Source organism: Rhinopithecus bieti, unplaced genomic scaffold (genome assembly GCF_001698545.2).
Source record: "Rhinopithecus bieti isolate Rb0 unplaced genomic scaffold, ASM169854v2 scaffold_15336, whole genome shotgun sequence".
Taxonomy (NCBI): Eukaryota; Metazoa; Chordata; class Mammalia; order Primates; family Cercopithecidae; genus Rhinopithecus; species Rhinopithecus bieti.
In genome coordinates, this window is record NW_016808678.1 from 2,760,955 (window position 1) to 2,780,058 (window position 19,104).

The 19,104-nt window shown below is 40.6% G+C and overlaps 1 protein-coding gene across 1 annotated transcript in view; it reads left to right on the forward strand.

Moving 5' to 3' along the window:
- Positions 1-19,104, forward strand: part of COL4A3 (collagen type IV alpha 3 chain) — a 158,853-nt gene that overhangs the window by 134,130 nt on the left and 5,619 nt on the right. Inside the window, exons 37-50 of the mRNA XM_017886959.1 lie at positions 271-397; positions 1,581-1,661; positions 2,056-2,154; positions 2,361-2,408; positions 4,767-4,952; positions 5,783-5,913; positions 9,802-9,874; positions 10,701-10,772; positions 10,857-10,982; positions 11,823-11,921; positions 14,629-14,838; positions 16,128-16,305; positions 16,511-16,625; positions 18,101-18,273. Coding sequence (XP_017742448.1) covers positions 271-397; positions 1,581-1,661; positions 2,056-2,154; positions 2,361-2,408; positions 4,767-4,952; positions 5,783-5,913; positions 9,802-9,874; positions 10,701-10,772; positions 10,857-10,982; positions 11,823-11,921; positions 14,629-14,838; positions 16,128-16,305; positions 16,511-16,625; positions 18,101-18,273 — 1,718 coding nt within the window. The remainder of the gene's footprint in view (positions 1-270; positions 398-1,580; positions 1,662-2,055; positions 2,155-2,360; positions 2,409-4,766; positions 4,953-5,782; positions 5,914-9,801; positions 9,875-10,700; positions 10,773-10,856; positions 10,983-11,822; positions 11,922-14,628; positions 14,839-16,127; positions 16,306-16,510; positions 16,626-18,100; positions 18,274-19,104) is intronic.

Consider the following 19,104-nt stretch of genomic DNA (forward strand, 5'->3'; position numbering starts at 1 on the left):
GGCGGCAGAGCAAGACTCCGTCTCAAAAAAAAAAAAAAAAAAAAAGAAATTCGCTTTAAGTTTTAAGGGAAGCTGCATTTTCATTTTGCACTGGGCCCCATAAACCATGTGGCCATCTTATTCCCAGCACCTATCACAGTGCTGGCAGATAGCAGATACTAAATATGAATTGATGAATGAATGAAAGAATTAGTGAATAAAGTTTATGCTGAATTCTAACCACATATCCTGCTTATATGAGAATTTTAAAGGTATTTGACTACATTTAAGGGGGATCCAGGACTGCCGGGTGAAATGGGAAAGAAAGGAGAAATGGGGCAACCTGGCCCACCTGGACATTCGGGGCCTGCTGGACCTGAGGGAGCCCATGGAAGTCCTGGAAGTCCTGGCCTCCCAGGTAACGTTTGGGTTTACAATTCTAAAAGCTGGAAGCATTACTCAGAGTATAGCCCTCCTGAAATCACTGCGGTAAACAGAAAGCTATTTATACTTTTATGCTGCAGTTGCTTCTATTCACCTTTGAACTTCAAATTCTAACACACTAAAAAACAGGCAATTCATTAAGAGAGCCCAATTTTACTAATCAGCCCATTTGGTGGACTGAAATATAAAAATATGTTCCTATAAACAACACTTTTGAAGAACTGTCTCAACAAATTCAGCCCAAGGATACAAAATGTTAGCCGCTGTACAATCGTAATGTTTGTATTAGTTTGTTCAGTCTTCCATAGTGAATACCACAGACTTGGTGGCTTAAACTACACTTGATGTTAGCCAGAAGGCTGAGAAGTGATTAGGTGGCTTAAACTACTGACGTTTATTTTCTCACAGTTCCAGCAGCTCCAAGTCTGTGATCAAGCTGTCAGCAGCATTGGTTTCTTCTAGGGCCCCTGTTCTTGGCTTGTAGATGGCTATCTTCTTCCTGTGTTTTCCAAGTGTCTTAATCTTCTTTTCTTATAAAGACACCACATGATATTGGATTAGGGTCCACCCTACTGGCCTCATTTTAATTTAGTTACCTCTTTACCAGCCCTATCCCCAAATACAGAGTCACGTTCCAAAGTCCTGAAGGTTAGGACTTCAATATATGAATCTGGGAACAACAGAATTCAAACTACAACACTGTGCTGTGACTCTTTTTTGAACCCATTTCTGGATTGAATTTTGGCTTTCTTGCTTATTAGCTTACAATTCAGGTTTAGGGTTTTGTTTTATTAAAAACAACTGGGAAACTATTAGGTTGCAGATTCAGGTCTTACTTAAATACAATAAACTACCTGTTCAAATACAGAAAGTTTCAATAAATTTGCATTTAACTCACAATTAAAATAAAATTGCATATTGAGTGGTGCTTGTGGTTGGCGTACACACATCTTTGAAAGTGATTTGCCACATCTCTGCATGTGGTTCTCTGGGAAAATAGCAGCCTGGACAAAACCATGGGGTGACCTTGCAACAAGAGAGCTTCCTTAAGGCCAGCCTGAGCATGGTTGACTATAAAAACAGACCGTTTCGGTCACTGTTGTAATCATTTAGCTTTTGGTGATCTTTTTTCTTCCTTCCCCTCTCTTCATTTCTAGGAAAGCCAGGTCCTCATGGTGATTTGGGTTTTAAAGGAATCAAAGGCTTCCCGGGCCCTCCAGGAATCAAAGGCCCTTCAGGTTTCATTTTTGTACTTTCTCTCTTTCCTTTTCATGTGGGAGGCACACTGTCTCCTGAGGTTTGGATTTCTGTAAACCTACTACTCTATAGAAGGCAGCTCCTAGTTACTCAGTATCCAGACAAAAATGCAAAAAAAAATGAGGTTAGCTATTTCTATCTATTTAATTCAAATATTTGGCAACCTATTCCAAACTGATAATCCTCATGATAATAGTAATCTATACGTGGTTTTCCCTAGGAATATAGCTTCACATAGCTACAGTTCTGAAAAACAGCCTCTTTAACACAATTCCACACATCTCCCTGGTATTCCCATTAGGCCATTGGCAAGAAATAAATGGTCTTTATGTATATCATAGTTTTAGGCTTTTTTTTTTTTTTTTTTTTTTTCAGGTCTTCCAGGATTCCCAGGGTCTCCTGGACCAATGGGTGTAAGAGGTGACCAAGGACGTGATGGAATTCCTGGTCCAGCCGGAGAAAAGGGAGAAATGGGTACAACTTGCTCATTATCTTTGATCCACTAGTTTTATTTTGGATAGAATCATTAGTAACAGTGTAATCCTTTGCTGCTCTAAAGATTTTTCTCCGATAGAACTGATTATCTTTAACATGTTTTTGGTGTGTACTAAACTTCTGTCATAGACATATAATATAATGAAATTGACCAAATATTAACATGCCAAGATTATATCTTTCAGGTTTATCGGGGGCCCCTCCAGGCCCAAGAGGGAACCCGGGTGCTCAAGGTAAGCAGTTCTTCTTCCCTGTCCTAATGTACACATTTTCAAGGAGAGAAAGCAGTTGAACATGCTTGAAATATAAATAAGCTTAACCTAGCAAATTAAAGATGTTCCAATGGCAATATAGAAGGATATTTATCATCTTGGTCTTCAATTTTAAATGTTTACTTATTACCATCACAGCAAATGGAATGAATGAGAAACTCTGATTCAATTTTGGAATTTCCTACTAAGAAAGTCTTGAAAAGTAAAAAGGATTCTTCTGTATATGTCTTGCTGTTGTTAGCATGGTTTAAAGGTACCACCTCCTAAAAGGTGAAGGTGGAACTGATGGGTTCTCAGTGAGCATCTGTCCCTGCTGTTCTGAGGCACAGGAGTAATCCAAATCCTTTCCCACCTATATCTTCTTAGATCTGATTCCAACTCCCAGATCCAGCTTGTGGTCCATGCTATTGTTTATTAAAGGCTACCCAGAGAGTCTCTCAACATCTCAGACATGGCAGTTTACTGAACATGTCATTCAGAGTATTTACAAGTTTTTTGTTTGGCAGGTCGCAAGTCTGGATTTCTCACATCAGTGCTTTACAAGATAAACAGCTTCTTTTAACTCTTTTCCATTTTCTAGTCAAACCTTCCAGGATAAACATCAGATCGTTTGCACATTTCATTGACCCATCTCAGCCACGGGTCCTATGAATGGGAGCATTTCATTAGCAAAGAGGCCTAGCACATGGAAAGGTCCTAGTTATTGATGCTCATGCGAACCAGCAAAGAATAGCTCAATGCCAATGAGAAACTCAGTCGGGCAGGAACCACCTTTGACAAAACAGTTAAAGTGTAAAAGTAGACAAGAGCTGTTCTCTCCCATTTGTTTCTTACTGGTTTGATTGTTCTTTTGGTTGAGCTCAGTCTTCCCACATCTCTCAGACCTCTCCTTTCCCAATGAGCACGAAGGCTTTTCCTGTTCCACAGTGTAGCTTTAGAATTGTGGTCAAAAGGAGAGTTGCTCTTCATGTTCCCAGGCTAACTCACAGTTTAATCATTTGGAATGAGAACACTAGCTTTTAAGTGGAAATAAAATTTGGTGTAAAACGGTCATACCTTAGGTTTAAAAGCCTTAAAACTAACCAATAGACTAATTATGTAAGTGAATGATTATGCACCTCAATCCCTCTAGGATAACTAAATATGGAGAAGAGTTCATTGAGACTTGGAAGGTATGAATCCTTTTAATTAGTTTATTCTCCAAAATCCTAAAATGAAATCATATTGCAGAGCATGTAATCATTTTAATGAACATGAAATATATAATCCAAGCCATCTTGGTGCTTCAGGTCATTGCCATGCAAATATAGTATTACAAAGCTTGGAGTGAACTGAAGTCATCTAAGCACTTTCTTTTAAAAGCATAAATTACAGGTATTAAAAAGCTAAAGGATGTGAATAGACACAGGGCTAGATAATCAATATTCATCAATTTTATTTTCATTGTAAGTCTTTACTATATAACAACTCCCCAAGCCCTCCCCTGAGCTATTAGCCTCCCTTTCTTTCTCCCTCTCCTTCTGTATATCTATCTCCTGTTTTCATGCCATTTACTGCTTCTAGAATAACACAGAGATGGGAGAGAAGAGGGAGACATTATTTTCAATTCCTACAATATTTTTCATTCATGAATGTCAAAGCACAATTTCTTGAAGGTTTTCTAAGATGAAAAATATTAGTATTAACTTGTGACATTTTGGGGAGTCTTTGGTAAATCCAAACCTCCTGCCACTACTATTCCTATTATGGGGGATGTGTGGGGAAGTTAGCAAAAGGACAGAATAAAGACTGCAATTTTGTTGCTCCTTTGTCTGGGTTTAGCGGGATAATACTTCAAATGCATACATCAGTGCTATGCCGTTTAGCTTCTTATGCTCTAACGGATTATCAGTGACTCAACAATGTCAACATGATTAAGTTCATCAGCTGGTAGTAACTGTGGCTTACGTTTATATAACACTTTAGAGCTTATGCCATGCTTTTATGTTTGTATGTTATCTCACTTGATCTGAAATAATTAGCTAGAACAGGTATTACCTCCATTTTTAAAATAAGAAAATCAAAATTTGTAATAGTAAGTAAATCTGAAGTGAATTTGCCAAGATCAGACAGCTAGTTGGAGACACACTGAGTCTCAACTCAGTTTTTGTAGCTCTATATTGCATTTGCCAGCAATATATTATAAAATATATATTTTAGAAATATATATTCTGAATCTGAACACTTTTAAGCAAAGTACTTACATTATTAAAGATAGCCAAGAACTCTAACCCAACCGTATGGCCATTAAAGAAACTTATTAAGCCTTCTTCTTTGCAGGAGCTAAAGGAGACAGGGGATCCCCAGGTTTTCCTGGCCTCCCTGGCAGAAAAGGGGCCATGGGAGATGCTGGGCCTCGAGGGCCCACAGGCATAGAAGGATTCCCAGGGCCACCAGGTCTGCCCGGTGCAATTATCCCTGGCCAGAAAGGAAATCATGGTCCACCAGGCTTAAGAGGAAGCCCAGGTAGAGGGTTTACTTTTAAATAGCATAAAAGAACAAAAATCATGTTTGACCTCAAAAGTTTTCAACCTCCTCCTCACGTTACCTTGCTGCTGCTTCTTTCCCTGTGGTCATCTCCATTCCCCGTCTACCCATGGTTCCCACACCCAGCCACTGTCAAGGCAAGGTAGCCTGTTTGAGGGATGCGTAGTCAGTAAATCAATGAGCCTGGCTGGACACAGTGGCTCATGCCTATAATCCCAGCACTTTGGTAGGCCAAGGCGGGTGGATCACTTGAGGTCAGGAGTTCAAGACTAGCCTGGCCAACATGGCGAAACCCTGTCTCTACTAAAAAATACAAAAATTAGCCAGTCTTGCTTGGTGGTACGTGCCTGTAATCCCAGCTACTCAGGAGGCTGAGATGGGAGAACCGCTTAAACCTGGGAGGCAGAGGCTGCAGTGAGCTGAGATTGCACCACTGCACTCCAGCCTGGGCAACAGAACAAAACTGTCTCAAAAAATAATAATAATTAATTAGCCTAAAAGACAGTGATGCATTCATTCAACTCTATTTGTTGAATCCCTAGAGCTGGGCTAGGCTCTAGGGAAGCAGGCACAGACTCTGCTGTAACAGACCCTCACTGGGGAGAAGCAGATCCTGCTGGTGGGTGCCAGGTGCTTCACTGGCGTCATCTCATCCTGTCTTTACCACAATCCCATCACATGCCCCAGGGGAAAGAATGTTTGTGGTAATGCTAAGTGAAGGGTTTATACTTCATTAGAAACAATCACTGATAGGTAGAACCTTCGAAGCTCCCCGGCTGGCAATACTGACAGACTTTTCATGAATTCAGGTGAGCCTGGTCCCCCTGGACCTCCAGGGAGTCACGTAATAGGCATAAAAGGAGACAAAGGGTCTATGGGCCACCCTGGCCCAAAAGGTCCACCTGGAACTGTAGGAGACATGGGACCACCAGGTCATCTGGTGAGTATGGATAATTATTTTGACTCATTATCAATTCAATATCCACTTATTATAATTATTCTTATATTGTACATTATATCATATATTATTGATATTGTTAACTGTATTAGTCCATTCTCATGCTGCTAATAAAGACATACCCAAGACTGGGTAATTTATAAGGAAAAGAAGTTTCATTGACTCATAATCCTGCATGGCTGGGGAGACCTCAAGAAACTTACAATCATGGCAGAAGGCACCTCTTCACACTGCAACAGGAGACAGAATGAGTGCCAAGTGAAGGGGGTAGCCCCTTATAAAACCATCAGATCTAATGAGAACTCACTCACTATCATGAGAATGGCATGGGGGAACCACCCCCATGATTCAACTACCTCCCACTAGATCTTTCCCAGGACATGTGGGGATTATAGGAACTACAATTCAAGATGAGATTTGGGTGGGGACACAGCCAAACCATATCATTAACATTGACTTACTGTTAGTACAAGAGTGCTATTATACTCTTATAAATTAATTGCCAGATCAGATGGGCCTGGAAGCAGCAAACATTTACAATTTTTGATGCATCTGTGCAGTATGCCTAAGGGAACACAGTCCAAAAGTTTCTGAAAATCAAAAAATCTTCAGAGTTGGAATGATTTGGCCTCTAAGAGGCCTCCAAAACTTTGGTCTGTAAGGAACTCACCTCTACAGCATTCCAGACCCTTGCTTATTTAGACCCTGAACAAGTCCAGTGATGGAATCTTCAAAAAGCAGCTGGGAGTTCAGAATCCTTCTAAATGACACTGTCACTTTTTCCTCTACTTATATGCTTCTGAAGTTTTCTGCTTTCCCCTGTAAATGCCTATTTATTTTCTGCCCCCCAAATGCCTGCCAATGTTTCTAGCTAACTGCCATTTCTTTCCAATTATTTAATTCCTGGATAAATACTTGGTTCTTTCAAATTCAGTTTAACCATTTATCAGCTTTGCCTCTGTACTGAATACACCCTAGTTTCTCATTATTGCCCTAAAAAATATAGCCTCTGGAATGAATGCCCTCCAGAAGTTAGAAGTCAATACCCCAGTGAGTGGCAAAAGGACAGACGAGTCATTTTAGGAATCAGACCTAAAATTCCACTTGGGCCACTGGGCTGACCTGCTTGTTTCCACATTGCGCTTGTAATCAACTAAAGGCCATGGGCCTTTTCCTCATGAACTGCTACTAAGTTTTCTCCATTATTTCTTGCCTACCTTGTTGTTATTGATGTTTATTTGGGACTTAAGTGTAGAACTTTTACATTTATCAATCTTAGACATTGTCTTATTCATTTAGGCCTGTGCGCCCAGCCTGCGATCTCTCAATTCATATTCTGTCTCTCAACGCCACAGCCGTCATCCCTAGCTTTCTCTTAGCAGCATATTAGACGAGCTGATCCCTCTGTCTACATCAAATCCTTGGAGACAGATGTTGAATAGATGAATGTGACTCAGGGATCCTAACTGAGTGTCTACTCTGTACCGATGGATAGAAAAACAAAAAGCTACAGTCCTTTGCCCTAGAGCAGCCCACAACAAAGTGAGGGTGATAGGCACAGAGACAGGCCATTTTCACACCGTGTGGTAGGAAGAATGCAGGAGGCTATGGGGACACAGAGGAAGGGTATTTAATCCAGACTGTAGAGGGAAGACGCTCAGGAAAGATCCCTCCCCAAGGAGACTGATGCCTGGTCTGAGTCTTGACAGATGCATAGGAGTTATCCAAGAAAATAAGAAAAGCAGGGGTATGGGTGGGGTGGAGGAAGGGAGCTTTCTGAGCAAAATGACAATGGGTGTGTGTGAGTGACAAACACACAACTCTATTACTGGAGCTGAGGTGGGAATGAGGACACCTTGAGAGAAGTCTGGAGGGCTAAGCAGGAGTCAGGTAATGGAGGTCTGATTTTCTAGACTAAGAAGAGGGAGGACATCACTTGCTGATCCAAGAAACACTTACAAAGCAGCTCTTTGTGCCCAGAGTTCTCTCTCTACAAGCTGGAATTAATCCCTTAATGAACTGCCTTTCGACGTGGCCATTCACCAAGCTTTAAATCTATCCTTGTTCCTCTATGCAGCAGCCATTTTGGCCAGAAAAACATGGTAGAGAGAGCTACCATGGCACGTGGCACAGCTCTCTCTACCATGTAAATGGTCAATGTACAGAACATGTATGGTATAACTCATTTTGTCCTCTACTAACCTCATCAGTGATGCATAATGAGGTACTTTGCCATAGCTCATTGTTAGGAATCACTCTTAAGCTGTCTTGGTATTTGATTTCCAGAATCTACTTTTAAATGTTTTTTTTTTTTTTTTTTTTTTTTGAAAATGACATATTTGCCCATCTTCAGTCTGTAAGTGTCTCTTGTGTTCTCCATGATTCTTTGAAAGTTGCCAATTTGATCCACAGTTACATCTAAAGACCTTCCAAGGACACTGGGATGTATAAAGCTTGGTTTGGAAACATGATCTTACTTAACTCCTCTGGTGATTTCATGGTCATTCATAGGCTTCTATACGTACAGTTGAAAGACAATTATTGATGGATGTCTCAACTGGCTTGCGGCCTTTAACAGCTCCCTCCTGCTGCCAGGGATAACCCTGGCAACATGCTCTTTTTCATAGTTACCTTAGCCTCAAGAGGAACAGGCAGAAATGAGAAGCCAGCAAGTCCTTGATCAGATGGTTCTGTTTTCTCTCTCTTCTTTTTTTAACAACACTTTATCCAAGCAATCAGATGGTTCCTTCTTTGGTCTTCTTGCTCCAAAGATAGCTGGTTCAAGGCCAGTTTTATTCTTGGCACTTTTCACGACCTTCAAAGCCCATTATTCTCAGGTAATAGCATTATCTCAAATCATATGGACAGTATGAAAGTAGATTTAGCATACATTTTGACAAACAGCTCTTTTCAGAAGCCCTGCTCCCTCCTCCCTCCTTCTATGGCTTTGCTTGAGCATCTTCTGGCTATAAGACCAGTTCATGTGAGCCTCACAAGAAGAGAGCACCTCCTTCCCGCTTAGATTATTGCATCCTTGTCAAATATGGCTGTCCAATACTCTCTCTTGACAACTCCTATACACTCCCATCCCTGGACATTACTCCTCCTATCATCATGGTCAAGAGTAATTTATGGCTCTGCTAGCTTAGTTAGAATGATGCTTGGGTGCTATAACTCAACAATGGTTTTGTTGTCTTTGCAACAATTATAAATACAGATGATTATAATTTTCATTCTGGGCCAGGCATGGTAGCTCACTACTATAATCCCAGCACTTTGGGAAGCTGAGGTAGGCAGATCATTTGAGGTCAGGAGTTCGAGACCAGCTTGGCCAACATGGTGAAACCCTGTTTCTACTCAAAATACAAAAATTAGCAAGGTGTGGTGGTGCATGCCTGTAATCCCAGCTACTCAGGAGGCTGAGGCATGAGAATTACTTGAATGTGGGAGGCAGAGGTTGCAGCAAGCCAAGATTATGCCACTGCACTCCAGTCTGGATGACAAAACGAGACTCTGTCTCAAAAAAATGAAAAAAATAAAAAATCATGCTGGCAGTACTGGGCTACTCCATTTAGGACACAGAATATCCGGTTGAATCCAATACTAAAACAACATACACCAACATTAGAAGGTATGTTTGCTCTTGGGCTTAAGGGAAGCTTTTATTTTACTTTTAAAATGATAGTCCTAAGGAAAGGTTCTAAGTGACCAAAGGAGTTAAAGCCTTGATTGAAAAAATGATGTCTGCTAACTTCAGCTTATTCTCATCCAACATAATATTATATCCTATTTGCATTTTTTAAAAACTGCTGTGAATTTAGTAATTTTAAAAGATTTGTTTTGGTTCTACTCCCTTTTTTTGAAATATAGGGAGCACCAGGTACTCCAGGTCTTCCAGGACTCAGAGGTGATCCTGGATTCCAGGGGTTTCCGGGCGTGAAAGGTACTGTTTTTGTGCATTGCTCTTTATATGCAAATACAATAACCTCAATTTATATTTTAGGGCACACAAGTGTTTGTTGAAGTACAGACAGCTGGGGTTAGTACAAATAGGACCTCAATATGAGTGAAGTAGGAAGGCTCCACTATACTATTTCAAGATTCTTTTAAATAGAGTATTTCTCCAGATGAACGGCTCTCAGTAACCTTCTTTTATTTGTGTAAAAGACTGTGCTTGCAAGAGAAATCTTACCACTTTATTAGTTCACGCTGGCAGTACCAGGCTACTCCATTTAGGACACAGAATATCCAGTTGAATCCAATACTAAAACAACAATATGGCACAAAGCAAATATTCTCTCTGTGCTCAAGAGAACTCCTGATGTAACTATCTCTAGGCTATGAGTAAAGCTAGAGTAATAAGCTGAGAAAGTAGATAACTATGACAACCAAGCAATATAATTCACCAGATGGTAAAACAGGTTTTAATGTGACTTTGTATCTTACCTTAAATATCAAATTGGTTTCTGAACTCAAAAATTGGACTCTTAAGGACCCTTCCCCTTCATTGTTAAAATACAAGTTCTTAATGCCTGCTTCTGGAATATATTTCTTTACAGACTCATTAAGCATGACCTACTGGGTCCCAGTGACATGCCAAAACCTATGTGAACAAAAATGAAATTGTAGCCCTTGTGACAGAACCCACAGGACAGAGCCTCCAGGCACACTTCTAGTATTTGTCCTTAGAGTCAATCATCAACCTGAAGAAGTAGGAGACTCACTGATCTAAGTGGAATCACATTGTGTTTTTGTTTGTTTGTTTTTAGGAGAAAAGGGTAATCCTGGATTTCTAGGATCCATTGGACCTCCAGGACCAATTGGGCCAATAGGACCACCTGGTAAATTTCCTTACTATTGATCTCAATGAAGAAAGGTAACGCATCCCTGAAGCCATCATCTTCTTCTTATGTTTATGTCAACAGGTATACGTGGAGACCCTGGCACACTTAGGATTATCTCCCTTCCAGGAAGCCCAGGGCCACCTGGCACACCTGGAGAACCAGGGATGCAGGGCGAACCTGGGCCACCAGGGCCACCTGGAAACCTAGGTGTGAGACTGGCAGCATTGACTTGGATCACTAGGAAGTGGTTGAACCAAAATACCTGTAAACTGCTTTGGAAACAGCTGATACAACTTCACAGAAAATGTTGAACATGATAGTGGTTTTCACAGTCTTAGGATTGAGCTCATTTTACCCTTGACCAGCAAATAAAAGACCTTGGAATCTATTGAAAGCTGTTGTACATAGTATAACTTGAACAAATACACTTTAGGGGAGCATATTTTTGTTTTTTTATTTTTTATTAAGGTAAAGGTATGTCTATCTCCTCTGACAACTGTCAGTCTTGGGGCTCTATTTCTAAATGATTGTCTGAATATACCTGAGTTCTGTGAATTTATACTTTTCTAACACTTTGTACAGCAAAGTATTAGAAAAAATAATGATTTAGGAATCTTTTCAAAATACTGGTGTTTGGAAACTGAACTAACCCCTCTACATAAGCAGAGCGTATTGTAATAGGCTTCTGAATGGAATGATTACGCCTTAAGTGTGTCTGAATCACCTGGGAGATAAAGATATTACTTATTAGTTTGATCAATTCAGGGACATAGTGAATTCTGGAAGAACATAAATCAAAATTGCAGCACAATTTTAAACTACTGCATTAAGTATCCTCATAGTTCATTTTTGAGAGCCTTGTTTTCTGGGAAGTGGGGCTAACAAGTTAGGTGACTAATCATCCTAGCTTGCCCAGGACCGAGGACCTTCCCAGGATGCAGGACTTTCATTCCTGAAACTGAGAAAGTCCTGGGTTAACCGGATGGTTGGTCACCTTATCTTTCAACCTATATGATAAAATGCAATGCAGTGTTGGTTTTTGCCTAGGACCCTGTGGGCCAAGAGGTAAGCCAGGCAAGGATGGAAAACCAGGAAGTCCTGGACCAGCTGGAGAAAAAGGCAACAAAGGTTCTAAAGGAGAGCCAGGTAAACACCCAGCTTGTTTCCTCACTGAAGAAGTGTTATTTAGACATAAAGAGGTCTTGTTTGAGTGGGTGACTATGAGTTATCTAGGCCTTTGAGTTTATGTTATTCAGATCAGACCAAAGGCCAAGGATCAAATGTTAATTTGGAAGATGAGAATCAAGAATTATTGGAACACACTATTTTTCCGACCTCTTCGCTGGTCAGATGGGCTCCAAACTGATGCACAGTTTAGCCCGAGGACAAATAGAACTAATAAGTCCTATGGGTGTTCTTCTTTCAAAAAGGCCAATACCTGTCTTTAATAACTTACAGGAGTAATTAGTTAATAATTATTATTTATAGGAGCGGTACATAAGTACGTAGCTAGAAAAATATTACCTTGGTATGCATAGAAGAGCAACTTAGTATCCTTTTTTAAGAAAGCCATCTTTCAAAAATGCCATTCTTCATGGTGGCAGGTGCCTGTAATCCCAGCTACTTGGGAGGCTGAGGCAGGAGAATTGCTTGAACTTGGGAGGTGGAGGTTGCAGTGAGCCAAGATCACACCACTGCAGTCCAACCTGGGTGATAGAGCGAGACTCCATCTCAAAAAAAAAAAAAGCTATTCTTGAATAGAATTCAACAATTCATGTGTGTCATGAAAAGGGGCCTCTTACATATAGTGTTTTATTCTGAATATATGCTGTATGTGTCAGTTTGACACCTGGATCAACATCTACCTTCTGCAAATGTTTCAAAGCACTCTTCTGGAAACTACCTTGATGTCCAAATCTTCTATTTTTTAGGATTGCTGACTTTGTTAAAGCAAGAAAAATTCTAAATGTGATTTCTGAATTTACTGGCATATATTATGCTCAGATCTACTATATTAAAATGGTAAAGACTGTAGACTTAAATTTTTAAAAATTCAAATACGATGTTAATATTATAATACTAATTGCATAATTACATATGATTTAGTATTGCCATGGGTGCACAGTGGAGTACTATTAATCGTTCAACTTTCCTTAAAGTGTGGTTTTTGAAATGACAAAATACTTTTATTAATAATTCTATTAATTTAAAAATTTTAATGACCAAGGCTTTAATGCCCTAAGAATGGGGCAACAGCAAGAGCAAGGGCACTGCAATACAAATTTTGTTGAGAATTAATTAGCAAGTAGACAGTTCAATGCTATCTCCATAGCATTGAACTGAATGCTATCTCCATAGCATTGGAGAATGACAAAGGGATCTGAGAATGACAAAGGGATCTAAGAGTCAAACTGCACTGGCATAAACTGACAGCCCTGGCCCCCTTCTTGGAGATACGGAAATGCCTTGGATATCACACGTCTGTACAAAAGCTCACTTCCAGTTCCTGCCCTGCTCAGCTAATCACTTTCCAATTCCTGTGTAGAGATCAGGAGGCATCTTTTGTTTGGGGTCAATTATACCCCTCTGAATGAGGGCAGGGGTTAGGAAAAGAGAAAATGTGTCTCCCCAATATATTAAAACCATGGCAACTTGGATTTTCAAGTAAGATATCAGACTGGAGAATTTGGATGTGGCCTATTTTTAATTTCAAAAAACCACTCAAGGTCCCTGGAGGAGACAAGAGTGGGCAGAATTCAGAGAAAATTGAAAAAAATATATAATATTGGGGCTTTTACAAATTTTTGTGGGAAGTCCTGACTTCTGAGTCAGGACTAAACTGTGACAATGCCTGACTCCCAGGGGCATGGATGTTTGTGGACAACAAAACTAATTCCTGTGATGATGTAGGCCCAAAGTCTAACCGTCTCTGTTTTCTCTGTGCTTCCTTAGGACCCTAAAGAACCATGGCCCAAATCTGGTTGGGGAGGGAGTCTGGGTACAGTGGCTGCACAAATGGATGGGGGTGAGGAGGTGGAAGCCAATGCCAATACCGTAAATAATAGCTGTTCAATGAAAGAAAGGAGAAGGAAGTTCAAGAGGAATGGAAGAGAGGACAGCTCACTGGTCCTCATCTAGAACATGACAAGGGTGGATTAGCCTTGTCCAACTCCGCACTCCAAAGCATAGAAAGTTTTCTACACAGGGAGAAAATGTACAGAAAGCATTTACTTTGTTTGTAACTCGTATAAATAAAATAATTAACCCTGTTATTACAGTAATAAAAAAAAAAAAAAAAAAAAAAAACCTTCTCGTCTTACTTTCCTTACAAATTGATCAAAACTTTCTTGAAGTTTGAACTTTTAAAAAGAGCTTTCAGTGTTTTCTGCAATTGTTTATTATAGACAATGTTGCAATAATTTGTGAATTTATCAAAACCATAAGTAATTTATTATTATCTACTTGAATAGACTTTAAGTTGTAGATATTGGATTTTTCTCCCATCACATTGTAGGAGGATTCATTCATTTATTCATAAAAAACATACATAAGAGCTACCAGATGCAGGCAGGCCACTGTGCCAGGCCTCACAGAGGAATTCAAAGATAAAGACCTGATCTCAAAAAACTCATCAGATTTTCACACAAAGATTGATAAGAAGAGGCACCGTGGGATAAACTGCTTAACATTTAATAATACCATTTGGCCATTTTTATAAGCCACTCTTCTCCAGGATTTCTTTCAATATATGGGGCTCAACATATATATATACACATATATTTAAATTAGTACTTTGAAAAAACAAGTTTAAGATTTTCTGTCTGTTCCAACATTTAGAATGTGTTTTTTGAAGGACCACCTGGATCAGATGGATTGCCAGGTTTGAAAGGAAAACGTGGAGACAGTGGATCACCTGCAACCTGGACAACGAGAGGCTTTGTCTTCACCCGACACAGTCAAACCACAGCAATCCCTTCATGTCCAGAGGGGACAGCGCCACTCTACAGTGGGTTTTCTTTTCTTTTTGTACAAGGGAATGAACGAGCCCACGGACAAGACCTCGGTAATGTTCCAGTCCCATTTGCCAGTTGTGTTGTTCCACATGCAGATTGTAAATCTTTACAGCCTAGGATGCTTCCCTCTGAAGTTAAGTGTAAACAACCTTGAGTATCTCCTGGCACATTTTAAAGAGAGCAAATAAAACAACACTGGCCTAATTTTCATTCTGGAATGTAAAATGCTGGAAGGAGCCTAGCTCAGGAATGCCAGCCTAGCTCCTCCCATTCAGTGCAAACAATTTGCCCCTAAAACCCCCTAAACCACCTGTCTGCATTTCTCTTTTGGTGTTTTCTTTTCTCTTTTTTTTTTTTTAGACAGGGTCTCACTGTCATCACCCAGGCTGGAGTGCAGTGGTGCAACACGGCTCACTGCAGCCTCAACATCCCAGGCTCAAGCAATTCTCCCACCTCAGACTCCTGAATGGCTGGGACTACAGGCACATGCCACTATATCCAGCTAATTTTTTTGATTTTCAGTAGAGACGAGGTCTGGCTATATTGTCAAGGTTTGTCTCAAACTCTTGAGCTCAAGCAATCCTCCCTCCTCAGCCTCCCAAAGTGCTGGGATTACAGGTGTGAGCCACCATGCCCAGCCCACCCATTTGCTTTTTAATTTCACAAATAATAATTTTTCTAAACCTTTATCTGGTAATTAGCTATTATGTACATATGAATAAGTGGGAATACTTTGAAGCAAAACACTATCCCAGCTGACCTATGCTACGCCCCCATGTTCTAGATCGATTAGAAAGAGCCACAGGGGGCCGGGCACGGTGGCTCAAGCCTGTAATCCCAGCACTTTGGGAGGCCGAGACGGGCAGATCACAAGGTCAGGAGTTCGAGACCATCCTGGTTTAGCAGAAACTCTGTCTCTACTAAAAAAATACAAAAAAACTAGCCAGGCGAGGTGGTGGGTGCCTGTAGTCCTAGCTACTCGGGAGGCTGAGGCAGGAGAATGGCATAAACCCGGGAGGCGGAGCTTGCAGTGAGCCGAGATCCGGCCACTGCACTCCAGCCTCGGTGACAGAGTGAGACTCCATCTCAAAAAAAAAAGAAAGAAAGAAAGAGCCGCAGGAAGTATTAAAGGTGGGAGAAAGAAGATTTGTTTGCCTATTGGATCTTTGATTTCTATCAGTATGAAAACTTTTCAATACTACACTTTGCAGATAACTCTTTTGTGTTGTCTTTGTCCAGCTTTTGCTACAGGTTACGTTTTAATTAGCTTCTCTCTAGCAGCGATGCCGAAAATAACTTTAACTTACTGAAAGTGATACTCAGTCTGATATTTCATTAGGAACTCTGGGCAGCTGCCTGCAGCGATTTACCACAATGCCGTTCTTATTCTGCAATGTCAATGATGTATGTAATTTCGCATCTCGAAATGATTATTCATACTGGCTGTCAACACCAGCTCTGATGCCAATGAACATGGCTCCCATTACTGGCAGGGCCCTTGAGCCTTATATAAGCAGGTAAAAATCCAATCCCCTAGTTTTACAATGGGACCAAGTGAATCACTTCCCTTGTAATGGATCACTTCCCTTGTAATGGATCACTTCCCTTGTAATGGATCACTTCCCTTGTAATGGATCACTTCCCTTGTAATGGAATGTAAGGCAGCACATCACAGTGCAGAAAGTGGCAATGCTGCCACAGTGTTTTTGTTTCATGTTACAGATGCACTGTTTGTGAAGGTCCTGCGATCGCCATAGCCGTTCACAGCCAAACCACTGACATTCCTCCATGTCCTCATGGCTGGATTTCTCTCTGGAAAGGATTTTCATTCATCATGGTGAGGAGAAAAGGAACAGGAGTTTTATAGTAAAGACTACCCGTAGAATGTTACATTGTGCTGGGTAAAATGTGGTTCCCAGGGTCGATGCTGTCTGATGTCAGTGGGTGCAACATGCCATAGACATTTCCTTGAAAATCTATAAATACACTTTTTTTTTTTACTTCTGGTAAATAATGGAGTATTAAAAAAAGACTTCTCAGAAGGAGATTACCTACAAATTCTATTATGAAATTTAGGTGAATAGTAGCTGCCATTTATTGATAACGGAATCCCTCTTTGTTTTATTATTTTTATCTTTTGAGACAGAGTCTCACTCTGTCACCCAGGCTGGAGTGCAGTGGAGTGATTTTGGCTCACTGTAACCTCTGCCTCCCAGGTTCAAGTGATTCTCCTGCCTCGGCCTGCTGAGTAGCTGAGATTACAGGTGTGTGCCACCACGCCCAGCTAATCTTTGTATTTTTGGTTGTTTGTTTTGTTTTTTTAGTAGAGACAGGGTTTCACCATATTGCCCAGGCTGGTCTCAAACTCCTGACCTCCAGTGATCTACCCAACTCAGCCTCCCAAAGTGGTGGGATTACAGGCATGAGTCACTGCACCCAGCCTGGAATGCCTATTTTTAATAAGATAACTGCTTTATATACATTCTCTGTAATTTTTATGAAAACTCTGATAGGTAATTTCTATCATCTACAGTTTTACAAACAAGAATGAAGTACTTTCCCCAAGGTCTTACAACTATTTAGTGGAAAAGCTAGGATCTGAACCCAGGTCTGTCTGCTCCAAAATCTGTGCCCCTTTCACATTCATACGGAGATAAAAGCAAAGAAAGTCTTTTAAAGAAAAAGCTGTCAGATGTCAATGCTAGTGAAGAAGTCTCTGGAATGGCCATGTGTGACTGTGATGACTGTCATAGCTGCACACAGGTGGTTCTTTCTTTTTTCTTTTTCTTTTTTTCTTGAGACAGAATCTCCCTCTGTTGCCCAGGCTGGAGTGCAGTGGTGCAATCTTGGCTCACTGCAATCTCCACCTCCTGGCTCACTACAATCTCCACCTCCTGGCTCACTGCAATCTCTGCCTCCAGGGTTCAAGCAATTCTCTTTCCTCAGCCTCCTGAGTAGCTTGGACTACAGGCACACGCCACCATGCCAGCTAATTTTTGTATTTTTAGTACAGACATAGTTTCACTATGTTAGCCAGGCTGGCCTCAAACTCCTGACCTCAAGTGATCTGCCCACCTAGGCCTCCCAAAGAGCGAGCTGGGATTACAGGCATGAGAGCTGGGATTCCAGGCATGAGTCACTGCACCTGGCCACATAGGTGGTTATTTCTAATCTGTAGCATCACTTATGATCATTCCTCCCCCTTCTTTACTCACAGTTGCCCATTCATTCAAAAAAAAAAAAAAAGTAGAGATTTGAAAATTTGAATCCCAGTGGACAGAGTGTTTACTCAGATTTTTTAAACTGTGGTAGTTCACAAGTGCAGGTTCTGAGGGCACCGGGCAAGCACTGGCCTCCCCTGGCTCCTGCCTGGAAGAATTCCGAGCCAGCCCATTTCTAGAATGTCATGGAAGAGGAACGTGCAACTACTATTCAAATTCCTACAGTTTCTGGCTGGCTTCATTAAACCCAGAAAGAATGTTCAGGTAACTATTCACCATCAAGCTGAATCTGATGACTCAATTGCAGAACTGTTGAAAGTTGCCTGTGTTCTCGGGTCAAGGAGTGGCCATGATTTTGTACTACTGTGCCAATAAAGACAAAATCAGTGTTTTGTCATTACTAAACACATTTAACATTTGTATATATATTTATAGTAAATTACTTGATGCAATCACACTAAATGATCTCTCATCTGAATTTACTATATTGAAAGACTTGCGAATAATGTGGATTATTTAAAGGGTGGGAGTAGTTTGTATTACAAAAAAGATGATCTGTAAGTTTTCATCAAGGCTTATGTTTCTTTAATGCTGTTGAAATATGACTAAAATTATAAAATGCCACCATATATGCCTCTTCAGAAATATACTTCTTCCATAACGATAAATAGTCCTATAATACATTTCTTTCTTTCTTTTTTTTTTTTTGAGACAGTCTTGCTCTGTTGCCCAGGCTGGAGTGCAGTGGCACAATCTGACGATCTGGGCTCACTGGAACCTCCACTTCCCAGGTTTAAGTGATTCTCCTGCCTCAGCCTCCTGAGTAGCTGGGATTATAGAAGGCATATGCCATGATACCTGTCTAATTTTTGTTGTTTTTAGTAGAGATGGGGTTTCACCATGTTGGCCAGGCTGGTCTCAAACTCCTGACCTCAAGTGATCCTCCCACCTCAGCCTCCCAAAGTGCTAGGATTACAGGCGTGAGCCACCACGCCGACCCTGTAATAAATTTCAAAATAGCGACAATATTCATTAATAAAACTCAAACTCAGCAAAAATTCCCTTTTATGCATAAATCAATGAGTTTTTTTTTTT